General features: G+C 44.6%; 1 protein-coding gene across 1 annotated transcript in view; it reads left to right on the top strand.

The window, feature by feature from the left end:
- The window catches only part of cers3a (ceramide synthase 3a), a gene marked incomplete at its 5' end in the record, with an annotated part of 16,930 nt that extends 2,860 nt beyond the window's left edge, over positions 1–14,070 (top strand). The window contains 6 exons of the mRNA XM_083662205.1: positions 405–455; positions 2,237–2,329; positions 4,231–4,359; positions 5,903–6,009; positions 8,232–8,385; positions 13,458–14,070. Of these exons, the coding sequence (XP_083518331.1) occupies positions 405–455; positions 2,237–2,329; positions 4,231–4,359; positions 5,903–6,009; positions 8,232–8,385; positions 13,458–13,652 (729 nt within the window). The 3' untranslated portion in view covers positions 13,653–14,070. The remainder of the gene's footprint in view (positions 1–404; positions 456–2,236; positions 2,330–4,230; positions 4,360–5,902; positions 6,010–8,231; positions 8,386–13,457) is intronic.
- Positions 14,071–24,057: the final 9,987 nt, after the last annotated feature.

Here is a 24,057-nt window from a genome sequence, read left to right as displayed (position 1 = left end):
TTCTGTTCGGAATATATTGTGGTCCACCATTGGGCATTTTTCTCTCTCGCAAAGTGCAGCAACATGTAATTGGCTTACAATAAGTAGGCTACAGCTGGGAACATAACACACACAGACACACACAGACACACACACACACACACACACACACACACACACACACACACACACACACACACACACTCTCTCACACACATGCGAGATACAAGCAAGAGGCCTGGGAAGACAGTCATTCTGGCTGAGGTAGAGCGTTACTCTTGAGTCATTCTGCTGTTGAACGAGACAATGAACAATGAGTACGGGACAGGAAAATGGGAATTAAACCAGAACAACAAGCAGTGTCTGCTGTTAATCTCAAATAAAGTGTCATAATGAAATGTCGCTTTGTCCCTATGCTTTTGCAGAAAGAATGGTTTTACGACACTCGGGAAGTATGGAGGGGCTTTCCACAGCAGGTTCGTATGCACGAGTAATAGTGTGTGTGTTGTGTTGTGTGTTTTTTAGAATTTGAATTTGAATGAGTAGTCGTAATAGGGCTACTATGTCAGGAAATGAGTGTGTGTGTCACGAGCTGACTTGTTTTGCAAAGCGAGACTCGACACTCTCCAGGCGCTGCTGAGGAATCCGTGGTGCAAGTTCATTTGCTGCTGTCAAGTCCTATTCTTAGTGATGTGCGATCGCACTCGCACATCTGGAAACATGTGGAAACGTGTGTTGCTTCTTATTCATGGCTTTCAAGGGGCGTTACGTGCTGCCGGGAACGCCCACCTGGCGGTAAAAAAAAACACGTTTTTGCGGCCAACATTTCATCAAAGGTAAGCTCAAGTAACGTTAACGGGGTATTTTAATCATTATTGTAACGTTACTTGAGCTTACCTTTGATGAAATGTTGGCCGCAAAGACGTGTGTACAAACGGCTGAACAAACACAGCGTGAGAAACTAGTCGACTCGGCGGCCAGCGGAATGAACAAGTTTGTTTTTTGACCGCCAGGTGGGCGTTCCCGGCAGCATGTAACGCCCCTTGAAAGCTATGAATAGCAAGTAGTGCAATGTATTATTATTATTATTATTATTATTATTATTATTATTATTATTATTATTATTATTATTATTATGTAGTATTATTATTTTTGTGTGTTTTATAATGTATGTTTTTAATGGACTTTGAGTCTGTAAATAAACAGAAAAACACAAACTAAGTTTTTATGAATTGAATGGTCAGTGGGACTGACCGTTCAATTCTAATGCTAATGCTAATGCTAACAGTATGCAACATGTTGGTAGGACTGACTCAGTCCTACCAGCATGTTGCATACTGTTAGCGTTAGCATGCAGCATCAGAGCCAACAATCTACCTGGACCACACGGACGATTTTACCGTCTATGTTCTCATCTCCACGGCTATAAGCTGACCAACGAGACTTCATCTCCCCCCAAAAACCTGCAGCTTTTTAGTTTTACTACGCGGTTTGCCCCGTAAAAAATATTCAAGCTAAAGCCTTAAATTTGGTTGTGCAATGCGTTGATTATACCATGCTCTCTGATTATCCTACTATCATTCCACAATGTGCTTCTAATGTCTTGAGCGCACCACTTAAAGTCAAGTGTTATTAAATAACTCTAACAGGACTCCTTTCGTGTAAATGTCCACTTTTATAGCCGTTCTGGTCCATAAAACCCTGATAACTCTCACCTTGGGTCCAAATGAAACAACACTAAGGTCCTTATTTAGCAATGGTTGCTGCGTTGTAGTTTGTTTTTTATGAGGGGGCGAACGGGGCTGAATGTGCATCTGGCTTGGATCCTGGCTGCTAACGTTAAAGAGAGACCCTCATCATAACAACTATGATGTCAGCCAGCCTGGCACAGCACCGCGGAGGTAGGATTATGTATGATCGCAGACCTACATTAGCAAAACAGTGCCTGCCTTTTGGAGGACGCAGCTGAATGGGGGAGATGATGCTGGTTTAGAGTTGCACAATAGAGTCGTATCGAGTTCCTTCTTTCCAGCTAGAGGGCTTCAGAAGACCGGAGGCCTTCAGGGACAAATCTTTGTTTACAGGCTTTTTCGGTGTGACTGAGATTCACTGTAGGCTCGTGTTACATACCATTCTCCCCTCCCCATCTCTCTCTCTCTCTCTCTCTCTCTCTCTCTCTCTCTGTGTCTCTCTCTCTCTCTCTCTCTCTCTCTCTCTCTCTCTGTGTCTCTCTCTCTCTGTGTCTCTCTCTCTCTAGTCCATGCTGGAGTCCCAGTACTGGTACTACATCTTGGAGATGAGCTTCTACGGGTCGCTTCTCTTCAGCGTCGCCTTTGATGTGAAGAGGAAGGTGAGTAGGCCGTGGGAATCGCAGTGTGTGACTCACGATATGATACCGTCGCGATGCTTGACCCCTCGACACGCTGGCTGTCGACACACGACTCCACGTGTGTGAAGTTCAAATGTTTAAAGGAAGGATGCAAAAAATAATGCCTCACTAAAATCTTTCAATCTGTGCATAATATTGAGTTGACAGAAAACGAAACAAAAAAAACACATAAACGAATGCACAAATATACATTTCAGGATAAAATGTCACGATATGGTACTACGAGCGATAATGATAATGTATCGCAAGAGGATCACGATCGATATTTCGATTTGTTTTTTGTCCCACCCCTAGGGGCAGTAGCTGCTGTTAGAGGCCCAGCACTGTTCAACTTGGCTCAATCTCTGCACTCCTACGTGTAATCCGTCACTTGTTGTTTTAGTTCTATTTCTAAGCCTCTTAGTTTCTCTTATTCTCATATTAGGGGCCCAGTTTGAGTTTTATTTGGCCATACAATATATATATATATATATATATATATATATATATATATATATATATATATAATATATTATATTATATTATAATATATAAATATATATTTACCGTATATATTTATATATATATTCACATAGAAGCCAACATGTTCAATGTTTACAATTCATTGCAGCGATGAAAATATAAGAGGTCGGCTTTAGTTGAAATCTTGCAAATGACACAAATGCAAACACACCTTTTACAGCCTCGAAAACAAGCTCATTAAATAGAGTAACATTTTCCCCCACGCCAGCCCGCATACACCTATAGGCCCAGTCATTCATTTTCAGAGGAGAAAATAATAAGTCATTCAAATTAATCCAAATGAAAACAAAGCCAGTAATGGGGTATGTCTGTCCACTAGGGGCAACACACTGTCATCATGGATTGGGAGCTGAAGACAACTTAAGACCTTGCCACAATTAAAAAGCTCTGCTTCGTGATCACTCAGTCAGCATGTCGAAACATTTTCCATTCACAATGTGGCCTCTGGGAAAGGACACACTTGCTTCCTTTTCATGCTAAATAAATAAATAAATAAATAAATAAATAAATAAATAAATAAATACATACATACAGTACATACATACATACATACATACAGTACATACATACATACATACATACAGTACATACATACATACATACATACATACATACATACATACATACATAAATACATAAATAAATAGAAAAAACACACAGCATTTAGACCATCATTGGACACTGAAGCTTTCCAGACAGCCAGACTAATGGAAGTGTTGAGCTGGGTTAGCAGCTCCTTAACGCAGGGTGAGGCAGCCTTCATAGACTGACACCCTGAAGCTGCTAATTAAACCTATTTGCTAGTTGCACTCAGGGAGGAACCTGCATCATGATCAGAGGCGGAAGCTTATTAACACGAGGCCAATAATAGGCCCCATTAAAAGCAGCATGCAAGTCAAGTCAAGTTTATTTATATAGCTCTAATTCACTAACCTGAATGGCTGCCAGATGGTTTGTTTTCACACCACCATATTTCAAAAAATACCTGGCAGGTGATTGGATGAACCATCCGTTTATCACATCTATGACAGGCTCACTTCTCGCCGTCACACCTAAAGCCTGCCCCTGTCGCTGCCTCATACTTAGGACGCCGCAAATTGTGCGAACCGCGGTCGGTTCGGATTCCGACCAATAGATTGGAGCGTGGCAAGATGGATTTGTTGTGTGATTGTGACCTCGTGATCTCGTGATCTCTCGTGATCTCATGAGGGAGTGGAGCACGGACCGTGCCGGCAGGGGAGAAAATGGGAGAAAAACCATGACCTGGGCTAAAAAGCAGCCCAGGTCACGGCATCCATCGTAAGCAAACTAATCTTTTTATTCCCCCCTTTCTTCTTCAGGACTTTAAGGAACAAATCATTCACCACTTGGCCACCATGGTCCTCCTGGCGTTCTCCTGGTGCGTCAACTACATCCGCATCGGAACCCTGGTCATGCTCGTGCACGATGCCTCAGATGTTTTACTGGAGGTCAGTCAGGGCCGCACACTGTAAACCGCTTCACACGTTAAAGAATACGTTTTGGAACCGTATATATAATGTGCCTCTTACATCACTTCCTGTAGTACAGAGAATATTGGCTCCGGAGTCGGCCTGTCGGCTTGAAACGGGAGAGGAAACATGACACAGTTCCCTCCGTTACTCACACTTTCACTAAAATCAAGAAATCACAGAAGTAGTTTTCTCGGCTGCAGCAGCACAGACCGCTGCGGGGTGAACGTGCGTTACTGGCGGAGTGATCTAGTTTTGGACGGTCAGGTCAGATGGCAAACAATAAAAGAGTTTGTTAGAAGACCATCCAGTGAGTTTGAATGTTTGACAAACGCTGTTTGGACTCGTTGTTAGCAGCAACAGGCAACAGCAGCTCGCTGTTTGAAACAGCCACCCCGTGGCTCCTCCATTACATTACTGACTCTGGTTAGTCCTTGGAGGGGAGACCGGTGCTGGAAGTGGTATTAGAGGACCAGTAGGAGGTGCTCTTCCCTCTGGTCTCGTGAATAATCTCCCCCAATGAGCCAGGGCAGAGACAGCTGGACTCTGTCCTGTGAGTGAGCACCGACTGCACTTTTCGCAAGAGTAGGGGTGTAACCCCGGTGCCCTGTGGGGTGTAACCCCGGTGTCCTGGGGGGTGTAACCCCGGTGTCCTGGGGGGGGTGTAACCCCGGTGCCCTGGGGGGTGTAACCCCGGTGTCCTGGGGGGTGTAACCCCGGTGTCCTGTGGAGTGTAACCCCGGTGTCCTGGGGGGTGTAACCCCGGTGTCCTGTGGAGTGTAACCCCGGTGTCCTGGGGGGTGTAACCCCGGTGTCCTGGGGGGTGTAACCCCGGTGTCCTGGGGGGTGTAACCCCGGTGCCCTGTGAGGTGTAACCCCGGTGCCCTGGGGGGTGTAACCCCGGTGTCCTGGGGGGTGTAACCCCGGTGCCGCCCGGGGGTGTAACCCCGGTGCCCTGGGGGGTGTAACCCCGGCGCCCTGGGGGGTGTAACCCCGGGGCCCTGGCTAAATTCCCACACAGGCCTTGCTTCCATCATGGCCACCTAATTATCCCTCGATATCTAATTGGCTCTTTTTGTCCTCAACTCTCCACCATGACAGTTGAGGTGTGGTGAGCGTTCTCCATCACCCAGGTGGGTCAGGGTTAGCCTGGGTAAACCCAGCCTCCACGTGACCTGCTCTCAGACCTGCTGAGTTGAGCCAAACCAAATCCTTACAGTGGGGTGAAAAACATCTGGTGTCCCTGGTGAATTGAGCGCAGCAGGGTCTTGTCTCTGCGGAGACATCGGGCCTCCCTCGTCTCATCCAAACAACACTGTGTCTCTCTTACGAAAGCACCTACTGTTGTCAGTAAAGGTTTTGAGATGATCTAAAAACGCTTCGAAATGGCCAGAGAATAGAAAATGCTTGGAAGTGATTACTGGGACAAAAAGGAGATTTATGCAGCCTATTTCGTTCAGTAACAGCTTGCAGTATGTTTCTGATTGTGGATAACTAACAACACGATTCTTCTGTCTTTCAGTCGGCCAAAATATTTAACTACGCCAAATGGGAGAAAACCTGCAACACTCTTTTTGTTGTGTTCGCCATAGTGTTTATGGTGACGCGGCTGATCATCTTCCCATTTTGGTAAGCTGAGAAATGAAGTGTGTGTGTGTGTGTGTGTGTGTGTGTGTCTGTCTGTCTGTCTGTCTGTCTGTGCGTGCGTGCGTGCGTGTGTGTGTGTGTGTGTGTGTGTCTGTGCGTGTGTGTGTGTGTCTGCAGTTGGGTTGTCAAAAGTATCGATAGTATCGAAAAGTATCAATACTGGACATTTGAAATGGATACAATACTCATTTGCAACAGTGTTGATACCATCAGTGCTTTTTTTAATGAAAAATCACAGATTTGTCCCTCCCTATCATTGGTGGGCATCTGTTGCTTCAACAATCTGCTGTCTAAATTCAAAGTTTTATCAGGCCTAGATTATGGAGAAGTGTGTGTGTCTGTCCATCTGTCTAACTTTATTTGTATGCCTCTTGATGTCTGGTAATGGTATCGAGTATCGATATTTTCCTGGGTATCGGTATCGAAGTAGAAATTATAGTATCGTGATATCCCTAGTCTGTGTGTCTGTGCATGTGTCTGTGTCTGTGTGTCTGTGCATGTGTGTGTGCATGTGTGTGTGCATGTGTGGATGCATGACATGTACAGTACGGTATCTATTTTAGACAATGTTTTGACGCGGTCACATTGTGATTGCTAATGCTGGCTGTCAATCAAAAGTGGGCGAAGCTTAGGTTCATTGACGCGATACTGGTGTCCTTATAGAGGCTTTTCCGGGTCAGCGTTCGCCCTCTTCTCTCATGTCGGTCCACACAGAAGAGTGTCTGTTTGTAGGCGTCTTTTGTTTTTGTGTGGTGTCTGTCCATAAATGGACGATGGAGCTCTCATGAACCGGGGTGACGGGTCTGTAGTCGTGCCGCAGGTCTTTTTGGGGACGAGGTTAGTTGAGGTCTTGAAGCAGGCTGGAACGTGGCATGTCTCCAGTGAGGTGTTGAAGATGTCAGAGTGAACCTGGCATATCTCCAGCGAGGTGTTGAAGATGTCAGAGTGAACATGGCATATCTCCAGCCAGGTGTTGAAGATGTCAGTGGACGCTGGGGCCAGCTGATCAGCAGCACGGTGCTTCAAGGCAGAGGATGAGACAGGGTCCGATTTCTGGCGATTGGGTTGAACTGTTTTTATTTGGACACAATTTCTTTAGGAACATTGACTGTTTTTCTGCCGTTTGCCTGCATTTTGTGTTGCCGATCACATACCAGAATAACACATTATTCTATTTGTCACATAGTCACTTCATTCATATGCAGTTGACGCTTGGATTATCTTCCCGGCTTGACTCAATAGCAGAGTGAATAATAGCTTGTTTATACGCACAAGAAAATCCACTTGAAGTTTCAGTTGCACTGCGTTTGAGTTGTTTATACGAGTTCATCTGGAAGAAATGAATCCTACAAGCAGATTATTGGGCATCATGTACACATAGTCAGTGTCCTGGTCGTCATGGACACCTCTGATATGAATGCTGTCATGAATGTTCTGTTGTTGTCGATGAGGGCATCTTTTCATGACTCAGATGATAGGCATGTTTACCTCATGTTGTTTTCTCTGGAGAATCTCTGCTGCTGAGCTGACAACATGTATTATTCCTAGTACAGCTTTCTGGCACAACTTCACCTACGTCCAAGGTGCACGGAGAAAGGGAAATGTCTCAAGAGGTCAGAAACTCCAGCAATACTAATAATAAAAACAACAAAAATGATAATAATTAATTAAATGCGTAAAGTTGTTGTTTTTGCTGGAGCTTCCAACCTCTCAATGGGATTTTTGTATCGGGATTTCAGGTAAATACCTGAAATAAGGTCTGTGGTTAACAAAAGGTTATGGAACAGCAAACTTTGTGTTCCGGAAGATAAGCTTCACAAATAAGGACCGCTTTTATGACTTTTGAAGCATTTTCTGAGAATCGCAAAAAAAAAAAAAAAAACGCATTTACGCTTCAAAAGGCATAAAGGTGGTCCTCATTTGTGAAGATTATCCTGTTGAACAAGATGGTCGCCGTTTCTATTTTTGTCATCAAATCTTTTCTTTTATTAGCAATTGTCTCGAAACAGGTAACAATGAAAAACAGTGTTAATCCCATACAACAAAAATAAACAAACATAACAAACAAACCCTCATAGCAAATCAAAATTAACAACAAAAATAGCCTCCCCCCCCCTTATGTTCAATGTCATGTCTTTTTCCAGTAATGGCCCAGGAAGGTAGAGAGATTGTGGCTGACTGTTTCTGTGCTGACTGTGTTGCAGGCTGATCCACTGTACCTGGGTCTACCCTGTAGAGCGCTACCCCCCCTTCTTTGGCTACTACTTCTTCAACGTGATGCTGGTGGTGCTGCTCTTCCTACACATATTCTGGGCCTACCTCATTCTCTGCATGGTCAGGAAATTCCTCTTTGGCATCGTAAGTCTGTCAGCAGTTGGGGGCAATGTTTTTTTTTAACTAATTCATATATTCATATTTAACTTACCAACATAAACATTCTAAATTGCCCCTAGCTTACTTCCTGTTGCCGTGTTTGCTAATGCAGTAGCTGACGGTTAATAAGCTATAGGTTTCAAACTGTTCCTATAGAGCTCAACAGTCATTGTGACTGTTGAAATGCTGGCAGAGCTGAGTCTTATAACCTTGATGTCAATGTCAACAGTGACATCATCAGTGACATCATCGGCGACATCATCAGTGACAATGATGTCAGATGTAACACCCTCTTTTTTTTAAAGTACTGTATATAGCCTAAGTGGTGTTAACATGATTCAAATTGAAATGTGTTTCTGTTTATCTGAAGTATTTAGGTTGAAACGTTTTAGAATAAAGATGTCCCAATGGCGTCTAGTACAAATGTGGTAGTTAATGCACTATGCATGCTTAATCAGTGTTACGATTATGAGGGCCGGGGTCCTTGAAAAATGTCCTCCCCTGTAAGGGGGTCCCTGGCACCAAGACGTTCGGGACCCCTGGACTATACAGTGTAGCAAACGATAATGTAAAATTCCCTCATAGTGTAAGAATTGGTAACAATGTAATAAAATAGAGTCCAAAACAAAAAGCTGTTAATGTACTGAATTGCCAGATGTTGTAATAGCATCACATGACATTGATATGATGCTAATAAGCCCATCATATCAATGTCATGTGATGTTATTACCTTATTAAATAATTTATTTGTTTACCTTATTAAATAGGGTATATCTATTTTTATTCCTGATGTCAAACATTAAGTGGCGATTGTTGTATTGTACTTTTGGAGTGCCTTTTATTAAATTAGCACAATATCAGTCTGAAGATGTTATTACAATATAACGGCATTCTGTTACAATGACAGGTTTCCTCCACTCTTGGCTCATGTCGAGGGAATTTTTACTACATTTCGACCAATTATGACGCTGTCAGTGGATAATGAATGCGAGCCGCGGCTCGTCTTCGGTTACAGCCTCCACACAGGTGTTCGGGGTTTTACGGCGCGGGTGTTGAGGCCTCTCTTGGCCCTTGCTGCCAGCATGTTTGAGTGTCTCGTATAAACGCCACCGATCGTCGCTGCTTTGTTCTCGCTCTCCTCGCCTCCATCTGTGCGCAGGCTGGCCTGGCCTGTGTCCTGCTCCGTTACAAACAGCCCGCCTGGCAGCCAGACGCTATTACACGCACCACACACACACACACACACACACACACACACGCGCACACACACACACACACACACACACACACACACACACACAAAACAGATTGTTGCTATGGGCACCTAATTATTTTTGACTTAGCGCTCAGAACTGTATTTATGACAGACCGAGAGCGTTCGAGAGCGGCCTGATTTAGGAGAGGAGTAAACATTGTTATGGAGAGTTCAAGTTCTCACTGGTTGTGATTGACAAAGTCCCAAAAATCCCGCTCATTGTTTGTTGGCGCAGCAGCTCGTGTTTCAAACAGGCTTTCAGGTGGACCTTTTGTTCTCGTTGCCTCCGGCTGTGGCTCCTTTCTGCAAATGGCTACACTCCTCCGTCTCTTCCTACTTTCCTTCTAGGGCTGCAACCAACGATTACTTACATTACTAGGCATCTTGTTCTAGATGACCAGAGATCTTTCTCTTGTTCTAATCTAGATGACCAGAGATCTTTCTCTTGTTCTAATCTAGATGACCAGAGATCTTTCTCTTGTTCTAATCTAGATGACCAGAGATCTTTCTCTTGTTCTCTAGAGATGACCAGAGATCTTTCTCTTGTTCTAATCTAGATGACCAGAGATCTTTCTCTTGTTCTAATCTAGATGACCAGAGATCTTTCTCTTGTTCTCTAGATGACCAGAGATCTTTCTCTTGTTCTAATCTAGATGACCAGAGATCTTTCTCTTGTTCTAATCTAGATGACCAGAGATCTTTCTCTTGTTCTCTAGATGACCAGAGATATTTCTCTTGTTCTAATCTAGATGACCAGAGATCTTTCTCTTGTTCTAATCTAGATGACCAGATATCTTTCTCTTGTTCTAATCTAGATGACCAGAGATCTTTCTCTTGTTCTCTAGATGACCAGAGATCTTTCTCTTGTTCTAATCTAGATGACCAGAGATCTTTCTCTTGTTCTAATCTAGATGACCAGAGATCTTTCTCTTGTTCTAGATGACCAGAGATCTTTCTCTTGTTCTAATCTAGATGACCAGAGGTCTTTCTCTTGTTCTAGATGACCAGAGATCTTTCTCTTGTTCTAGATGACCAGAGATCTTTCTCTTGTTCTAGATGACCAGAGATCTTTCTCTTGTTCTAGATGACCAGAGATCTTTCTCTTGTTCTAATCTAGATGACCAGAGGTCTTTCTCTTGTTCTAGATGACCAGAGGTCTTTCTCTTGTTCTAGATGACCAGAGATCTTTCTCTTGTTCTAGATGACCAGAGATCTTTCTCTTGTTCTAGATGACCAGAGATCTTTCTCTTGTTCTAGATGACCAGAGATCTTTCTCTTGTTCTAGATGACCAGAGATCTTTCTCTTGTTCTAGATGACCAGAGATCTTTCTCTTGTTCTAATCTAGATGACCAGAGATCTTTCTCTTGTTCTAATCTAGATGACCAGAGATCTTTCTCTTGTTCTAGATGACCAGAGATCTTTCTCTTGTTCTAGATGACCAGAGATCTTTCTCTTGTTCTAGATGACCAGAGATCTTTCTCTTGTTCTAGATGACCAGAGATCTTTCTCTTGTTCTAATCTAGATGACCAGAGATCTTTCTCTTGTTCTAATCTAGATGACCAGAGATCTTTCTCTTGTTCTAATCTAGATGACCAGAGATCTTTCTCTTGTTCTAATCTAGATGACCAGAGATCTTTCTCTTGTTCTAATCTAGATGACCAGAGATCTTTCTCTTGTTCTAATCTAGATGACCAGAGGTCTTGCTCTTGTTCTAGATGACCAGAGATCTTTCTCTTGTTCTAATCTAGATGACCAGAGGTCTTTCTCTTGTTCTAATCTAGATGACCAGAGGTCTTTCTCTTGTTCTCTAGAGATGACCAGAGATCTTTCTCTTGTTCTAATCTAGATGACCAGAGATCTTTCTCTTGTTCTAATCTAGATGACCAGAGGTCTTGCTCTTGTTCTAGATGACCAGAGATCTTTCTCTTGTTCTAATCTAGATGACCAGAGGTCTTTCTCTTGTTCTAATCTAGATGACCAGAGATCTTTCTCTTGTTCTAGATGACCAGAGATCTTTCTCTTGTTCTAGATGACCAGAGATCTTTCTCTTGTTCTAGATGACCAGAGATCTTTCTCTTGTTCTAATCTAGATGACCAGAGATCTTTCTCTTGTTCTAATCTAGATGACCAGAGATCTTTCTCTTGTTCTAGATGACCAGAGATCTTTCTCTTGTTCTAGATGACCAGAGATCTTTCTCTTGTTCTAGATGACCAGAGATCTTTCTCTTGTTCTAGATGACCAGAGATCTTTCTCTTGTTCTAATCTAGATGACCAGAGATCTTTCTCTTGTTCTAATCTAGATGACCAGAGATCTTTCTCTTGTTCTAATCTAGATGACCAGAGATCTTTCTCTTGTTCTAATCTAGATGACCAGAGATCTTTCTCTTGTTCTAATCTAGATGACCAGAGATCTTTCTCTTGTTCTAATCTAGATGACCAGAGGTCTTGCTCTTGTTCTAGATGACCAGAGATCTTTCTCTTGTTCTAATCTAGATGACCAGAGGTCTTTCTCTTGTTCTAATCTAGATGACCAGAGGTCTTTCTCTTGTTCTCTAGAGATGACCAGAGATCTTTCTCTTGTTCTAATCTAGATGACCAGAGATCTTTCTCTTGTTCTAATCTAGATGACCAGAGGTCTTGCTCTTGTTCTAGATGACCAGAGATCTTTCTCTTGTTCTAATCTAGATGACCAGAGGTCTTTCTCTTGTTCTAATCTAGATGACCAGAGATCTTTCTCTTGTTCTCTAGAGATGACCAGAGATCTTTCTCTTGTTCTAATCTAGATGACCAGAGGTCTTTCTCTTGTTCTAATCTAGATGACCAGAGGTCTTTCTCTTGTTCTAATCTAGATGACCAGAGATCTTTCTCTTGTTCTCTAGAGATGACCAGAGATCTTTCTCTTGTTCTAATCTAGATGACCAGAGATCTTTCTCTTGTTCTAATCTAGATGACCAGAGATCTTTCTCTTGTTCTAATCTAGATGACCAGAGGTCTTGCTCTTGTTCTAGATGACCAGCGATCTTTCTCTTGTTCTAATCTAGATGACCAGAGGTCTTTCTCTTGTTCTAATCTAGATGACCAGAGGTCTTTCTCTTGTTCTAGATGACCAGAGATCTTTCTCTTGTTCTAATCTAGATGACCAGAGGTCTTGCTCTTGTTCTAGATGACCAGAGGTCTTTCTCTTGTTCTAATCTAGATGACCAGAGATCTTTCTCTTGTTCTAATCTAGATGACCAGAGGTCTTTCTCTTGTTCTAATCTAGATGACCAGAGATCTTTCTCTTGTTCTAATCTAGATGACCAGAGATCTTTCTCTTGTTCTAATCTAGATGACCAGAGATCTTTCTCTTGTTCTAGATGACCAGAGATCTTTCTCTTGTTCTAATCTAGATGACCAGAGGTCTTTCTCTTGTCCTAATCTAGATGACCAGAGATCTTTCTCTTGTTCTAATCTAGATGACCAGAGATCTTTCTCTTGTTCTAATCTAGAGGACCAGAGATCTTTCTCTTGTTCTAATCTAGAGGACCAGAGATCTTTCTCTTGTTCTCTAGATGACCAGAGATCTTTCTCTTGTTCTAATCTAGATGACCAGAGATCTTTCTCTTGTTCTAATCTAGATGACCAGAGATCTTTCTCTTGTTCTAATCTAGATGACCAGAGATCTTTCTCTTGTTCTAATCTAGATGACCAGAGATCTTTCTCTTGTTCTAGAGATGACCAGAGATCTTTCTCTTGTTCTCGATGACCAGAGGTCTTTCTCTTGTTCTAGAGATGACCAGAGATCTTTCTCTTGTTCCAGATGACCAGAGATGAGAGAAGCGACAATGAGGAAGAGGAGGACGAGGAAGGCAGCAGCCTGGCCGAGGAGGAAGAAGAACGAGGACAGCACAAACTTGGCAACGGATTAGGAGCTGGCGACAAGGCGAGCAAGAACGGCCACTTCGGACGCTTATCTCTGTCGGACAACGTCTGCCAGTCAAAGACGGTGTACTGACCCGACTCACCGCAGAGCGTGGGGCGCGCAGAGGCAGAGATGGGGACTCGGACTAGCGGCTCGGACTCGAGTCGCACTTAAGTCACACACACACAGTGACGACTTGAGACTTGACCTGAGACTCCTCCTCAAAAGACTCGAGACTCGACTCGGATGCGAGATTTGGGAATCGTGAATAATCTTTATTTTATTTGTATTCTTTTGCTACATTAACATTAAGGAAATGTCTACTATTAATGTCTACTGCTAATCAATGCTGATACTGTAGTGTATGTTAATAGATAAGGAGTGATGATAATACAGTACATGGTTTGAATTCCTTAGTTTTAGCTATGCAGTGTTCTAAGCAGACCGGATGGCATCCAGAAGATGATAGAAGGTTCGTCCATAAGCGATTTCAAGACTTGACTTGGACTTGTGACCAAAAAGACTTGAGACTGGACTTGGACTTGTGCCTCAAAGACTTTGAGACTTGACTTGGACTTCAAAATGATTTGTCTCTGCAGAGGGGGTAGAACAACACCAAACACATTTTCGTCCCACGTGGACAGAAGGATAACATTTGATTTATTACTTCAGAAGCTGGAATACGACCTAGCCCCCCCACCCCAACCCACCCACCCCAAAATCCCTGCTGTGCTCATCAGAGCTCCAGCGCTTTGAACAATGCGCGCACACACAGAGAGAGAGAGAGAAAGAGACTGGGAAGATGTTCTTGGCTCTTCTTCCTCTGACATCCAAATCTCTCCTCAGTGTTGTCGGTGGCAGCGCTTCAGTTGAAGAGAGCGGGCCGATACAGAGCCGGCGCACCAAACAAGCAAACAGAACACACAAAAAGCCCTGTGTTTGCTCGTCATCATGTCTTAATTTGTTCCGTATTGTCTCTGAAGCGCAGAGCGATAGCGCTGCCGCCGCCGAAACACTCCTCCCCCAGCTGCTTTGTCTCAATGTTTCATCCATCAAGGCCTGCTGGCTTTTATATCAACCTTCTGCCGGCTCACCGGGGTTATTTATGGTCACTGGGAGACGAATGGGATCCAGTATCACCGCCGACTTCTCCAGATGATTGGGGGGTGGTGGTGTGGGGTGGTGGTGCGGGGGGGGGGGGGGGGGGGGGCGGTTCACATCACTTTGCTCGCCTCCATGTGGAGCAAAAAAAAATTGTAAGAGAGTCTGTGTTTGAAGCTGCACTGTCCAGCTGAGCCCTACTGTACTGTACTGAATCATGTCCTACCTTACAGAAGGAAAAACTCCAGAAAACACTTTAAAGGGACAGCTCACCCTAAAATCCAAAATACATCATTTTCACTCTCTCGTTTTGTGTTAGTTGTCTGGGTTTTGGAGATATCAGCCGTAGAGATTTCTGCCTTCTCTCCAATACAATGGAACTGGATGGCACTCGGCTTCTGGTGCTCAACGCGCCAAAACAATCCAATTGGAAAAACTCAACAACAATGTCTCTTTTCAGAAATCATGACCCCGTTACTCAAGATAATGCACAGACTTTGTTGTGAGCAGTTTTATGTAGGAACTATTTTTGACCGAACTACACCCGATAGCTCGCTGCTGCTCTAGCTGCTGCTCTAGCTGCTACTAGTTTCATGTGGGAACTAGCACTAGTGGATGTAGTTTGGTCGAAAGAAAATAGTTCCTACGTAAAACAGCTCGCAACAAGGTCTGTGGATTATCTTGAGTAACGGCGTCATGATTTCTGGAAAGAGGCATTGCTGTTGTTGAGTTTATCAGTATTTCTTTGGCACTTTGAGCACCACAAGCCGAGTGCCATCTAGTTCCATTGTATTGGAGAGAAGGCAGAAACTCTGCGGCCGATATCTCCAAAACTCAGGCAACTAACACAAAACGATATAGATGGATAAATAGCACTACAGGCGAGAGGGAATATGTGTATTTTGGATTTTAGGGTGAGCTGTTCCTTTAAAGGAAAGCTTTGTCGATTTTCCCCCAGCTTTGTGTCATGTGGGTACAATGTGGGTACAATGTGGGTACTGGTAGTATTATGCAGATGAACAATGTTTTTATACCTCCCTCTGTGATGAGATCTCCCCGTTTGTCTGACAGCAGTTTTGCTGGTTAAGGCTCCTTTTTTTTTAAATCAAGTGTTTTCGTTTTCTTCTCACATTTTTCTCCTCAATTGTACCTGGCTAATTCCCCCTGCTGTCCTGGTCGTTGCTCCACCCCCTCTCTGCCGAGTTGTAGACTAGCACATCCTCCGATACATGTGCAGTCGCCAGCTGCTTATTTTCACTGGACAGCAAGGAATTTCCCCCGGCAGGACGTGGCGCGCGGGAGAAGCAAGCTACTCTCCCCCAGTTAACTGCATGTGACTGGAGCGACTGATGCGAAGAATAAAATATGTTATTCTGGTATGATCAGCAACACAAAATGCAGGCAAACAGCAGGAAAACAGTCAATATTCCCGAACGACTTGGAATTATGTGTCCAAATAAATACAGTTCAACGCAATCGCCAGAATAAAACGTTGGCATTGTACGTTTCTGCAATCCACGTACAATCTCAACCAACATAAGTTTGAAACAAAATCTCCCTCCACTAGGAGGCGCTAGGAGGCACTCGATATGATTGAAAAGCGGCAGCGTGTTCTTTTAACAGTGTTCAAACCGCTACCCTGCATTTGTCTTATTCCCATGGATAACTGGGCAGATGTAGACGACATGATGTCACGTCCAGCAGCTACAATGGAGTTTGATCGCAGATCAAACGTAAACGTCTAGACTTTCCATTTTGCTCATTTTGTTCAACAGGGGGATACCAATTTCTCAACTAACAGTAGCCCCAATAGACCAGAATGCAATGCATCCACAGCCATGCAGGTGTGTCGGTATAGCAGGAAATAGCCTCCAACTCCCCCTTTGGCGACTTTTTTTGTAATGAACTCTTTTATAACAGCACAGCACAGCTTTGCCCTCTCCACTCTCACGTTCTCGAATGGAAAAACTCACTAGCTATCACTATAAGTGTTGCCAGATAGAGCTGATGGTTTCCACTCCAAAGACTGTCCCCCCCCCCCCCCCCCCCCCCCCCCCGCACAATGCAGCCCAAAACAGCCCAATTGGTGGAAAACCGCCCAATCTGGCAACGCTGATCACTCTCACTCTCTCCACTTAAACATAAACCGCATAGAGGACCTCCTTTCTGGGGGTTGTTGAAGGGCATTCTGGGAAATGTAGGGAATCACTAACTGTGTAAGTAGTAGAAGAGGCAGGCTGAGGGACAGTGGGAACGCCCCAAAAAAGTAAATGCCAACACTTAACATCACAGAATGACCTGATCAGACATGAATGATATCGAGGATTTCTCCTTTAATACAACACATACTCTAGATCAGCTGTCATGTGAACAGAGTGCATTTCAATCGTTCACGTTCAAGACAAACCCGTTTGGCAATGTTCACTCTTGTCTTAAAGTGTCGTTGTTGTGCCAATCAACTCTTTTTCTGTTCTCTGCAGAATTGGCGGAAACAAAACAAGGAAAACCGGCGATATGATGTAATTTAAAAGAGAAACGTTCTAATCAACATTTTTTTGAAGTGTATTTATTATATTGAAGTATTGTGCGAGGAGTGAGTGCGTGGATGACATCAGTCCCTGACGACACAGAGAGACATCTCAACAGCATTGAACAGTGGAAGAAAAACCCTTGAGGTTAAAATGTGTAGCAGCACCAAGGACACTTGACTGAGCTAATTGTTGTTATGTAAAATGCATTTGTCTTTCATGTTCTTTTTAGGCTACAGTAAATACAGTCCAATGAAGTGTATGTTGTATGAAGGGTCTTAAATAGCTTAGATGATTAAAATACAGCACTTTTTCCTGTATTTTCTCTTTGGGGGGGGGGGGGGGCTACAACAATAAAATTGTGAAAGAAATGAGTATGATACACATTTGGTTTGATATGGTTGATTGCTGACTGTTCTTACGCTAGAGGGTTCGGGTTTCTACAGACAGGCTTTTCACACGTCATTGAAATCCTTTGAATTTGAGAGAAAAATCAAGGCCTTGAAAGCTTGTGAAAATAGACAAAAATAGACATGGGTCCTTGAATTTATATATTTGTGCAAGAATAGACAGAATGTATTTACTTAACGTGTAACACACAGCACAGCTGAGAAGTGTTCACATATTCAAGCCTCCATCTCTTTTTAATTGTTGTCTGCGAGCTTCTGTAAAGCCTGTTAGTTCTCATTATAAAATGTCTCATTGTTTGAATTTGAAGTTTAAAAAGCTGTGGAAAGCCTGTAGATTCATAGAAATCCACGAGAAAGCATTGCAGTCATGTGTCTGTGTGGTCCCGTTGTCGCCCACTAGATGGAGCCCATCACCATCGTCTCTGGAGTCATAGGGCAGGAGCCTGCTGCCTACAAAGGACCTGATGACGTCTGGCTGCTTTTCACTGTTCCCATTGTGACTGAGTCTTACCTGCCTGAGGACCTGTCACATCCATATGGATCATGGTGCTTAGTGGGGTTTACACACACACACACTCACACACACACACACACACACACACACACATGCACACACACACACACACACACACACACACAGAGCATTTACTCCAAACCCATCCCAGGTTGTTCTCGCCAGTGTGAGCAGGAAGGCAAACAAAAGAAAGGTTGACCATCGCATTCTCTCATCTTGTGGAATGTCAAAGTCTGAGAAGTTGCTCAATGCTGCAGGAATTTGCAGAGACTAGGATCCATTATGACCGACTGACTGACTGACTGGTTGACTGACTGACTGACTGACTGATACCACACGGACAGTCAGTCACCTCCCTGCTAGAAGAGACTGCCTGCATGGTGCTTGAGACCATGGTTTGGCCAATATGGAGTCTTCGAGGGTCTTCAGCTGGATGGAAGGAAGGAATCCTCTATGAAGCCCTATAGGCCTACAGTACGTCAGCAGCTGTCAGTGTCGGCGCTTGCTGAGGCGATCGTATTCTCTCATCATCTGACTGTCACAGACACAGACAGAGCAACATTGTGCGTGTTGCTCTGATGAGATCAAACCCGGCATCAGCCGCTGATCCAGATCAAACCCGGCATCGGCCGCTGATCCAGATCAAACCCGGCATCGGCGCCTGATCCAGATCAAACCCGGCATCGGCCGCTGATCCAGATCAAACCCGGCATCGGCCGCTGATCCAGATCAAACCCGGCATCGGCCGCTGATCCAGATCAAACCCGGCATCGGCCGCTGATCCAGATCAAACCCGGCATCGGCCGCTGATCCAGATCAAACCCGGCATCGGCCGCTGATCCAGATCAAACCCGGCATCGGCCCCTGATCCAGATCAAACCCGGCATCGGCCGCTGATCCAGATCAAACCCGGCATCGGCCGCTGATCCAGATCAAACCCGGCATCGGCCGCTGATCCAGATCAAACCCGGCATCGGCCGCTGATCCAGATCAAACCCGGCATCGGCCCCTGATCCAGATCAAACCCGGCATCGGCCCCTGATCCAGATCAAACCCGGCATCAGCTGCTGATCCAGATCAAACCCGGCATCGGCCCCTGATCCAGATCAAACCCGGCATCGGCTGCTGATCCAGATCAAACCCGGCATCGGCTGCTGATCCAGATCAAACCCGGCATCGGCCCCTGATCCAGATCAAACCCGGCATCGGCCGCTGATCCAGATCAAACCCGGCATCGGCCCCTGATCCAGATCAAACCCGGCATCGGCTGCTGATCCAGATCAAACCCGGCATCGGCCCCTGATCCAGATCAAACCCGGCATCGGCTGCTGATCCAGATCAAACCCGGCATCGGCCGCTGATCCAGATCAAACCCGGCATCGGCCGCTGATCCAGATCAAACCCTGGCATCGGCCGCTGAACCAGATGGCCGGCAAAGTCTTCAAATGGAGTTCTCAAGACACACAACAGACGGCTTGTTGCTTCAAGGTGCGCCGAGGCAGGTTGGGGAGTGTGGTGATTATAAAGTGCAAAGCGGATCACGTTGCCATGCTCTATCAGCTCGGAAAATCACTTCCCGCTCGCCGCATAAAGGCTCCGCCTGTGGTCAGTCAGGAGCACAGATTACCCCCCCCCCCCCACCTGGGGGTCAAGACATGAAAGCTCCAATCTGAACAGTGGTTTTTGCTGAGCAAAACACACACGTCACCGACTGCTACACACACAGAGATGTCAGGGGTGAGGACTCTGTTATCTGCTGAGGCCTTCATGGGGAGGGAGAGAATCCGAAATCAAAGCCTCGGAGGCTTTCTAATAGGATTAATGGCTTGGGCGCACATCTATAGCCTGTATATGGACCGGAGGTTAGACTGATATATGAAGCCGATATTGGTCCTTTATCAAACATCGGATATCAGTCATGTCGTCCACCTCTGATATGACGCAGGATCGTCTCTGTCCACCACAGCTTAATGTCGCGTTCCAGTTGCACTGGGATCTAGGAATATCCCAGTTGAGTGATGTCACAGCCGAATTAGCTTCATTCCAGTAAAGCTGTCACAAAAACCAGCCAGGGTTAACCTCTAGCCAGGCTAGCCATGTTAGCAATAACGGTTGATAACAACGCATTACACAGTATTTTGCACATACAAATGCCATAGCAACATGTCCACAGATATAAGTTAGTACTGTGTGTATGACTGATTTAATGAGACACAAATAAGACAATAGTGCTAATAAACAGTATATTACTACAGCTTTCACTACTGTTGCTACGGGACCTGCCATCTTGGATTTTGAGGTCGGGGCTGGTGAGGTTCCCCCGAGATTGGAAGTAGGAAATCCCAGTTCAGGTGACGTCCCAGGGGTGTTCTTGACCTTTGAACTGGGAGATCCCTAGTTCCCAGTGCAAATGGAACATGACATAATGTTTCCCAGACTTTCCCCATTGAACAGATGTGTCTGTGTTTCAATTGAGAGTTTTGGTTATTTTTTCCACCCTGACAAGAACAAAATTCTGGGGTAAACACTGATTACTTGATGTTTTATTTATTTATTGACTTGTTTTTGTGTGTGCATGCAAATCAAATATCAGCACAAAATGTTGGCTATTGGCAGCTTAAAAGCAAAGATAATCACGCCCAGGTGTCGAAGTAGCCTAACCCGTGCAGGTTTGCTCTATCCTGTTTGGTCTATCCTCTCATGCTTGATCGAAGATCACACACACACACACACACACACACACACACACACACACACACACACACACACACACACACACACACACACACACACACACAACACACACCTTGTTAGTTCCCAGACAAGACCATAACGAGGCACTTTCTCTTCCTTGGCAATCGACCTTCAGAGCCACGACCACTAAAAAGCGCAGCCATCGTGGAATTGATCTTGTTCTTCAAGGTGGGAGTCATTTGGTGCTTATAGTTCTAGTTGTTTTGGGAACACAACAAACGCAGACTTGTTTTTGCCTTGAGCCACCAAAATGCCTCTGCTATAAGTTATAGCAGAAGCATTTTATAGGCGTTATAGGCTTTTATAGGTTATAGCCTACCTTTGTGCTGTTATTGATTGATTTACTGAGCACTGATCATGGAAGCCTTCAAAGATAAGTTCACCCAAAAATTTAAATTCAGTCATTATCTGTATTATCACCCCCCATGCCGATGGAAGGAGGGGTGAGATTTTTTAGTCCACAAAACAGTCCTCGAGTTTCACAGCAAAACACTGTTGCAGAATTGTGCTAAACAATTGGCCTGAGATGCCAGGTTGTCTTGAAAATACATCATTTTCAAGGTCAAGGTCAAAGGTTACTTGACCTTATAGGTAGATTTTGTTGCAAAGAGAGTTAAACTGAACTGATTCTAATGTGACATTCCACCTAAGTAGGCTATGTATGAATGTGATGATGCTGGTGATGATCGTGGGTTTCAGTGTCCCATCGTCTAAAAGCGGTTTCATGAGGCTTTCCCCTCCTTGACAAGAATCCTTGGGAAAACACGGAATAATACACATATTTTTTTATTCAGTTTTTGGCCTGGAAATTACATAATTTTGAATATTGTCACAAAATATCCACTATCAGCAGCTGCTAAGCAGCGTCAGTGTCCACCGCAACAACCCAACACCCCAACACATTTACAAAATAACAACCACGCATGCAGCCACACACATGGCAGCATGCTCCTGGGCTGTTAGGTGAGGGAAGCATCCACTCCAGACTTATCAAATTGCTTCACATTGCCTAAGCTAAAGCCTGTGATGTATCTGATGTCTGTTTGATTTCTCTGATGTCTCTGGTGTCTGTCTGATGTCTGTCTGGTGTCTCTGGTGTCTGTCTGATGTCTCTGATGTCTCTGGTGTCTGTCTGATGTCTGTCTGATGTCTCTGATGTCTCTGGTGTCTGTCTGATGTCTCTGATGTCTCTGGTGTCTGTCTGATGTCTGTCTGATGTCTGTCTGATGTCTCTGGTGTCTGTCTGATGTCTGTCTGATGTCTGTCTGATGTCTGTCTGATGTCTCTGATGTCTCTGGTGTCTGTCTGATGTCTGTCTGATGTCTCTGATGTCTCTGGTGTCTGTCTGATGTCTGTCTGATGTGTCTGGTGTCTCTCTGATGTCTGTCTGATGTCTCTGATGTCTGTCTGATGTCTGTCTGATGTCTCTGATGTCTCTGGTGTCTGTCTGATGTCTGTCTGATGTGTCTGGTGTCTGTCTGATGTCTCTGATGTCTCTGGTGTCTGTCTGATGTCTCTGATGTCTCTGATGTCTCTGGTGTCTGTCTGATGTCTGTCTGATGTATGTCTGATGTCTCTGGTGTCTGTCTGATGTCTGTCTGATGTCTCTGGTGTCTGTCTGATGTCTCTGGTGTCTCTGGTGTCTGTCTGATGTCTGTCTGATGTCTCTGGTGTCTGTCTGATGTCTCTGGTGTCTGTCTGATGTCTGTTTGATGTCTCTGGTGTCTGTCTGATGTCTGTCTGATGTCTCGTCTCTCCTCGTCTCATTGAAGCAGCACATTCTCTCCTCATCCCAAATGAGATGCTGTTGGGAGCTTTTACCACAGGCCATTAGCTTAGCCCAGGCTAACATCCATCTATCGTTTGTGTTTTGCGTTCTCTCCACACGTGTGTGTGTGTGTGTGTGTGTGTGTGTGTGTGTGTGTGTGTGCGCGTGTGCGTGTGCGTGTGCCTGCGTGTGTGTGTGTGTGTGCGTGTGTGTGTGCGTGTGTGTGTGTGTGTGCGCGTGCGTGCGTGTGTGTGTGTGATTTTACAATGATCCATCCAGGGGAATTAATCAGGGAAACATTCTGGGCCTGAAATCAATCAATGGATTCATTTTGAATGAGTTCTGAGCTTGATGACTCTCTCCTAAGAAATCCTGTGATATTCCAATAGGGACCTATGTCTGTAATACTCAATAGTGAGTTTAGTGACCTTATGGTACTTTAATTAATTAATTCACAAATACTCCCACGTCTGTACTTCGGGGGCCTCAAAGTTGGTCAAAGAATAAGACAGGATATATGGTCAAAATAAGGCGGGATATCTGCTGATGTCCCCGCTTGTGATTGGTCGAATATCATTGAAGGCGGGTGTCCGCTCATTTTCCCACTTGTGATTGGTCGAATAGCATCGAACTTCCTTCTGGTCAGAAGCATTTTTCCCCCTTTGGAAGATGACAACTTCCTCTATCCAAATTTTAATGGACTGAAGTGCAGACTGTCTCTGGAGCATTCAAAGATTGTTGAAGAGATACATCGGACATGTCTGGGCGTCTGGCGCTCTAGTAGGCTTTTTGCGGTTTTTGCGGTGCATTAAATATGAATTTACAGTCCAAGTTGAATAGGCATTAAATAGGAACTTACAGTCCAAGCGGTGTGCATGTGCATGCTCTTGCTAGTTGCCGGTCAGCTGTCATGTTTGCTGGGTGTTCAAATGCAACTTTTTGGCCCCGACACAGTCAATCTCCTATGCTATCACTGTAATATTCAACATCATAGTTTCGTTTCGTTTCATTTATTAGGATCCCCATTGGCTGCAGAAAATGCTACAGCTAATAATAATACTATTGATATTTGCATGTTTTGATATTTGCAAGTGTTCTTTGAAAAGTTTCCTTGATTCATACCAGTTCTGTATGTAGCTGTACACACACACACACACACACACACACACACGCACACACGCACGCACGCACGCACGCACGCACGCACGCACGCACGCACGCACGCACGCACGCACACACACACACACACACACACTTAAAAGCCAATTCCCAATTCCCTACACCCCCCCCCCCCCCCCACCACCACCACCACCACCACCACCTCTCCTCCACTTGAAACCACGTGTAGGGTTTCACCCCCCCGACAGTCACGGACAGGTTCCCCGACCAATGAGAAGCTAGGGATTTGTTAGTCTATCCGCCT

The sequence above is a fragment of the Poromitra crassiceps genome (genome assembly GCF_964638095.1).
Source record: "Poromitra crassiceps genome assembly, chromosome: 28".
Taxonomy (NCBI): domain Eukaryota; kingdom Metazoa; phylum Chordata; class Actinopteri; order Beryciformes; family Melamphaidae; genus Poromitra; species Poromitra crassiceps.
Note: the sequence above shows the minus strand (reverse complement) of the source record. Positions and strands in the feature narration are given on the sequence as shown.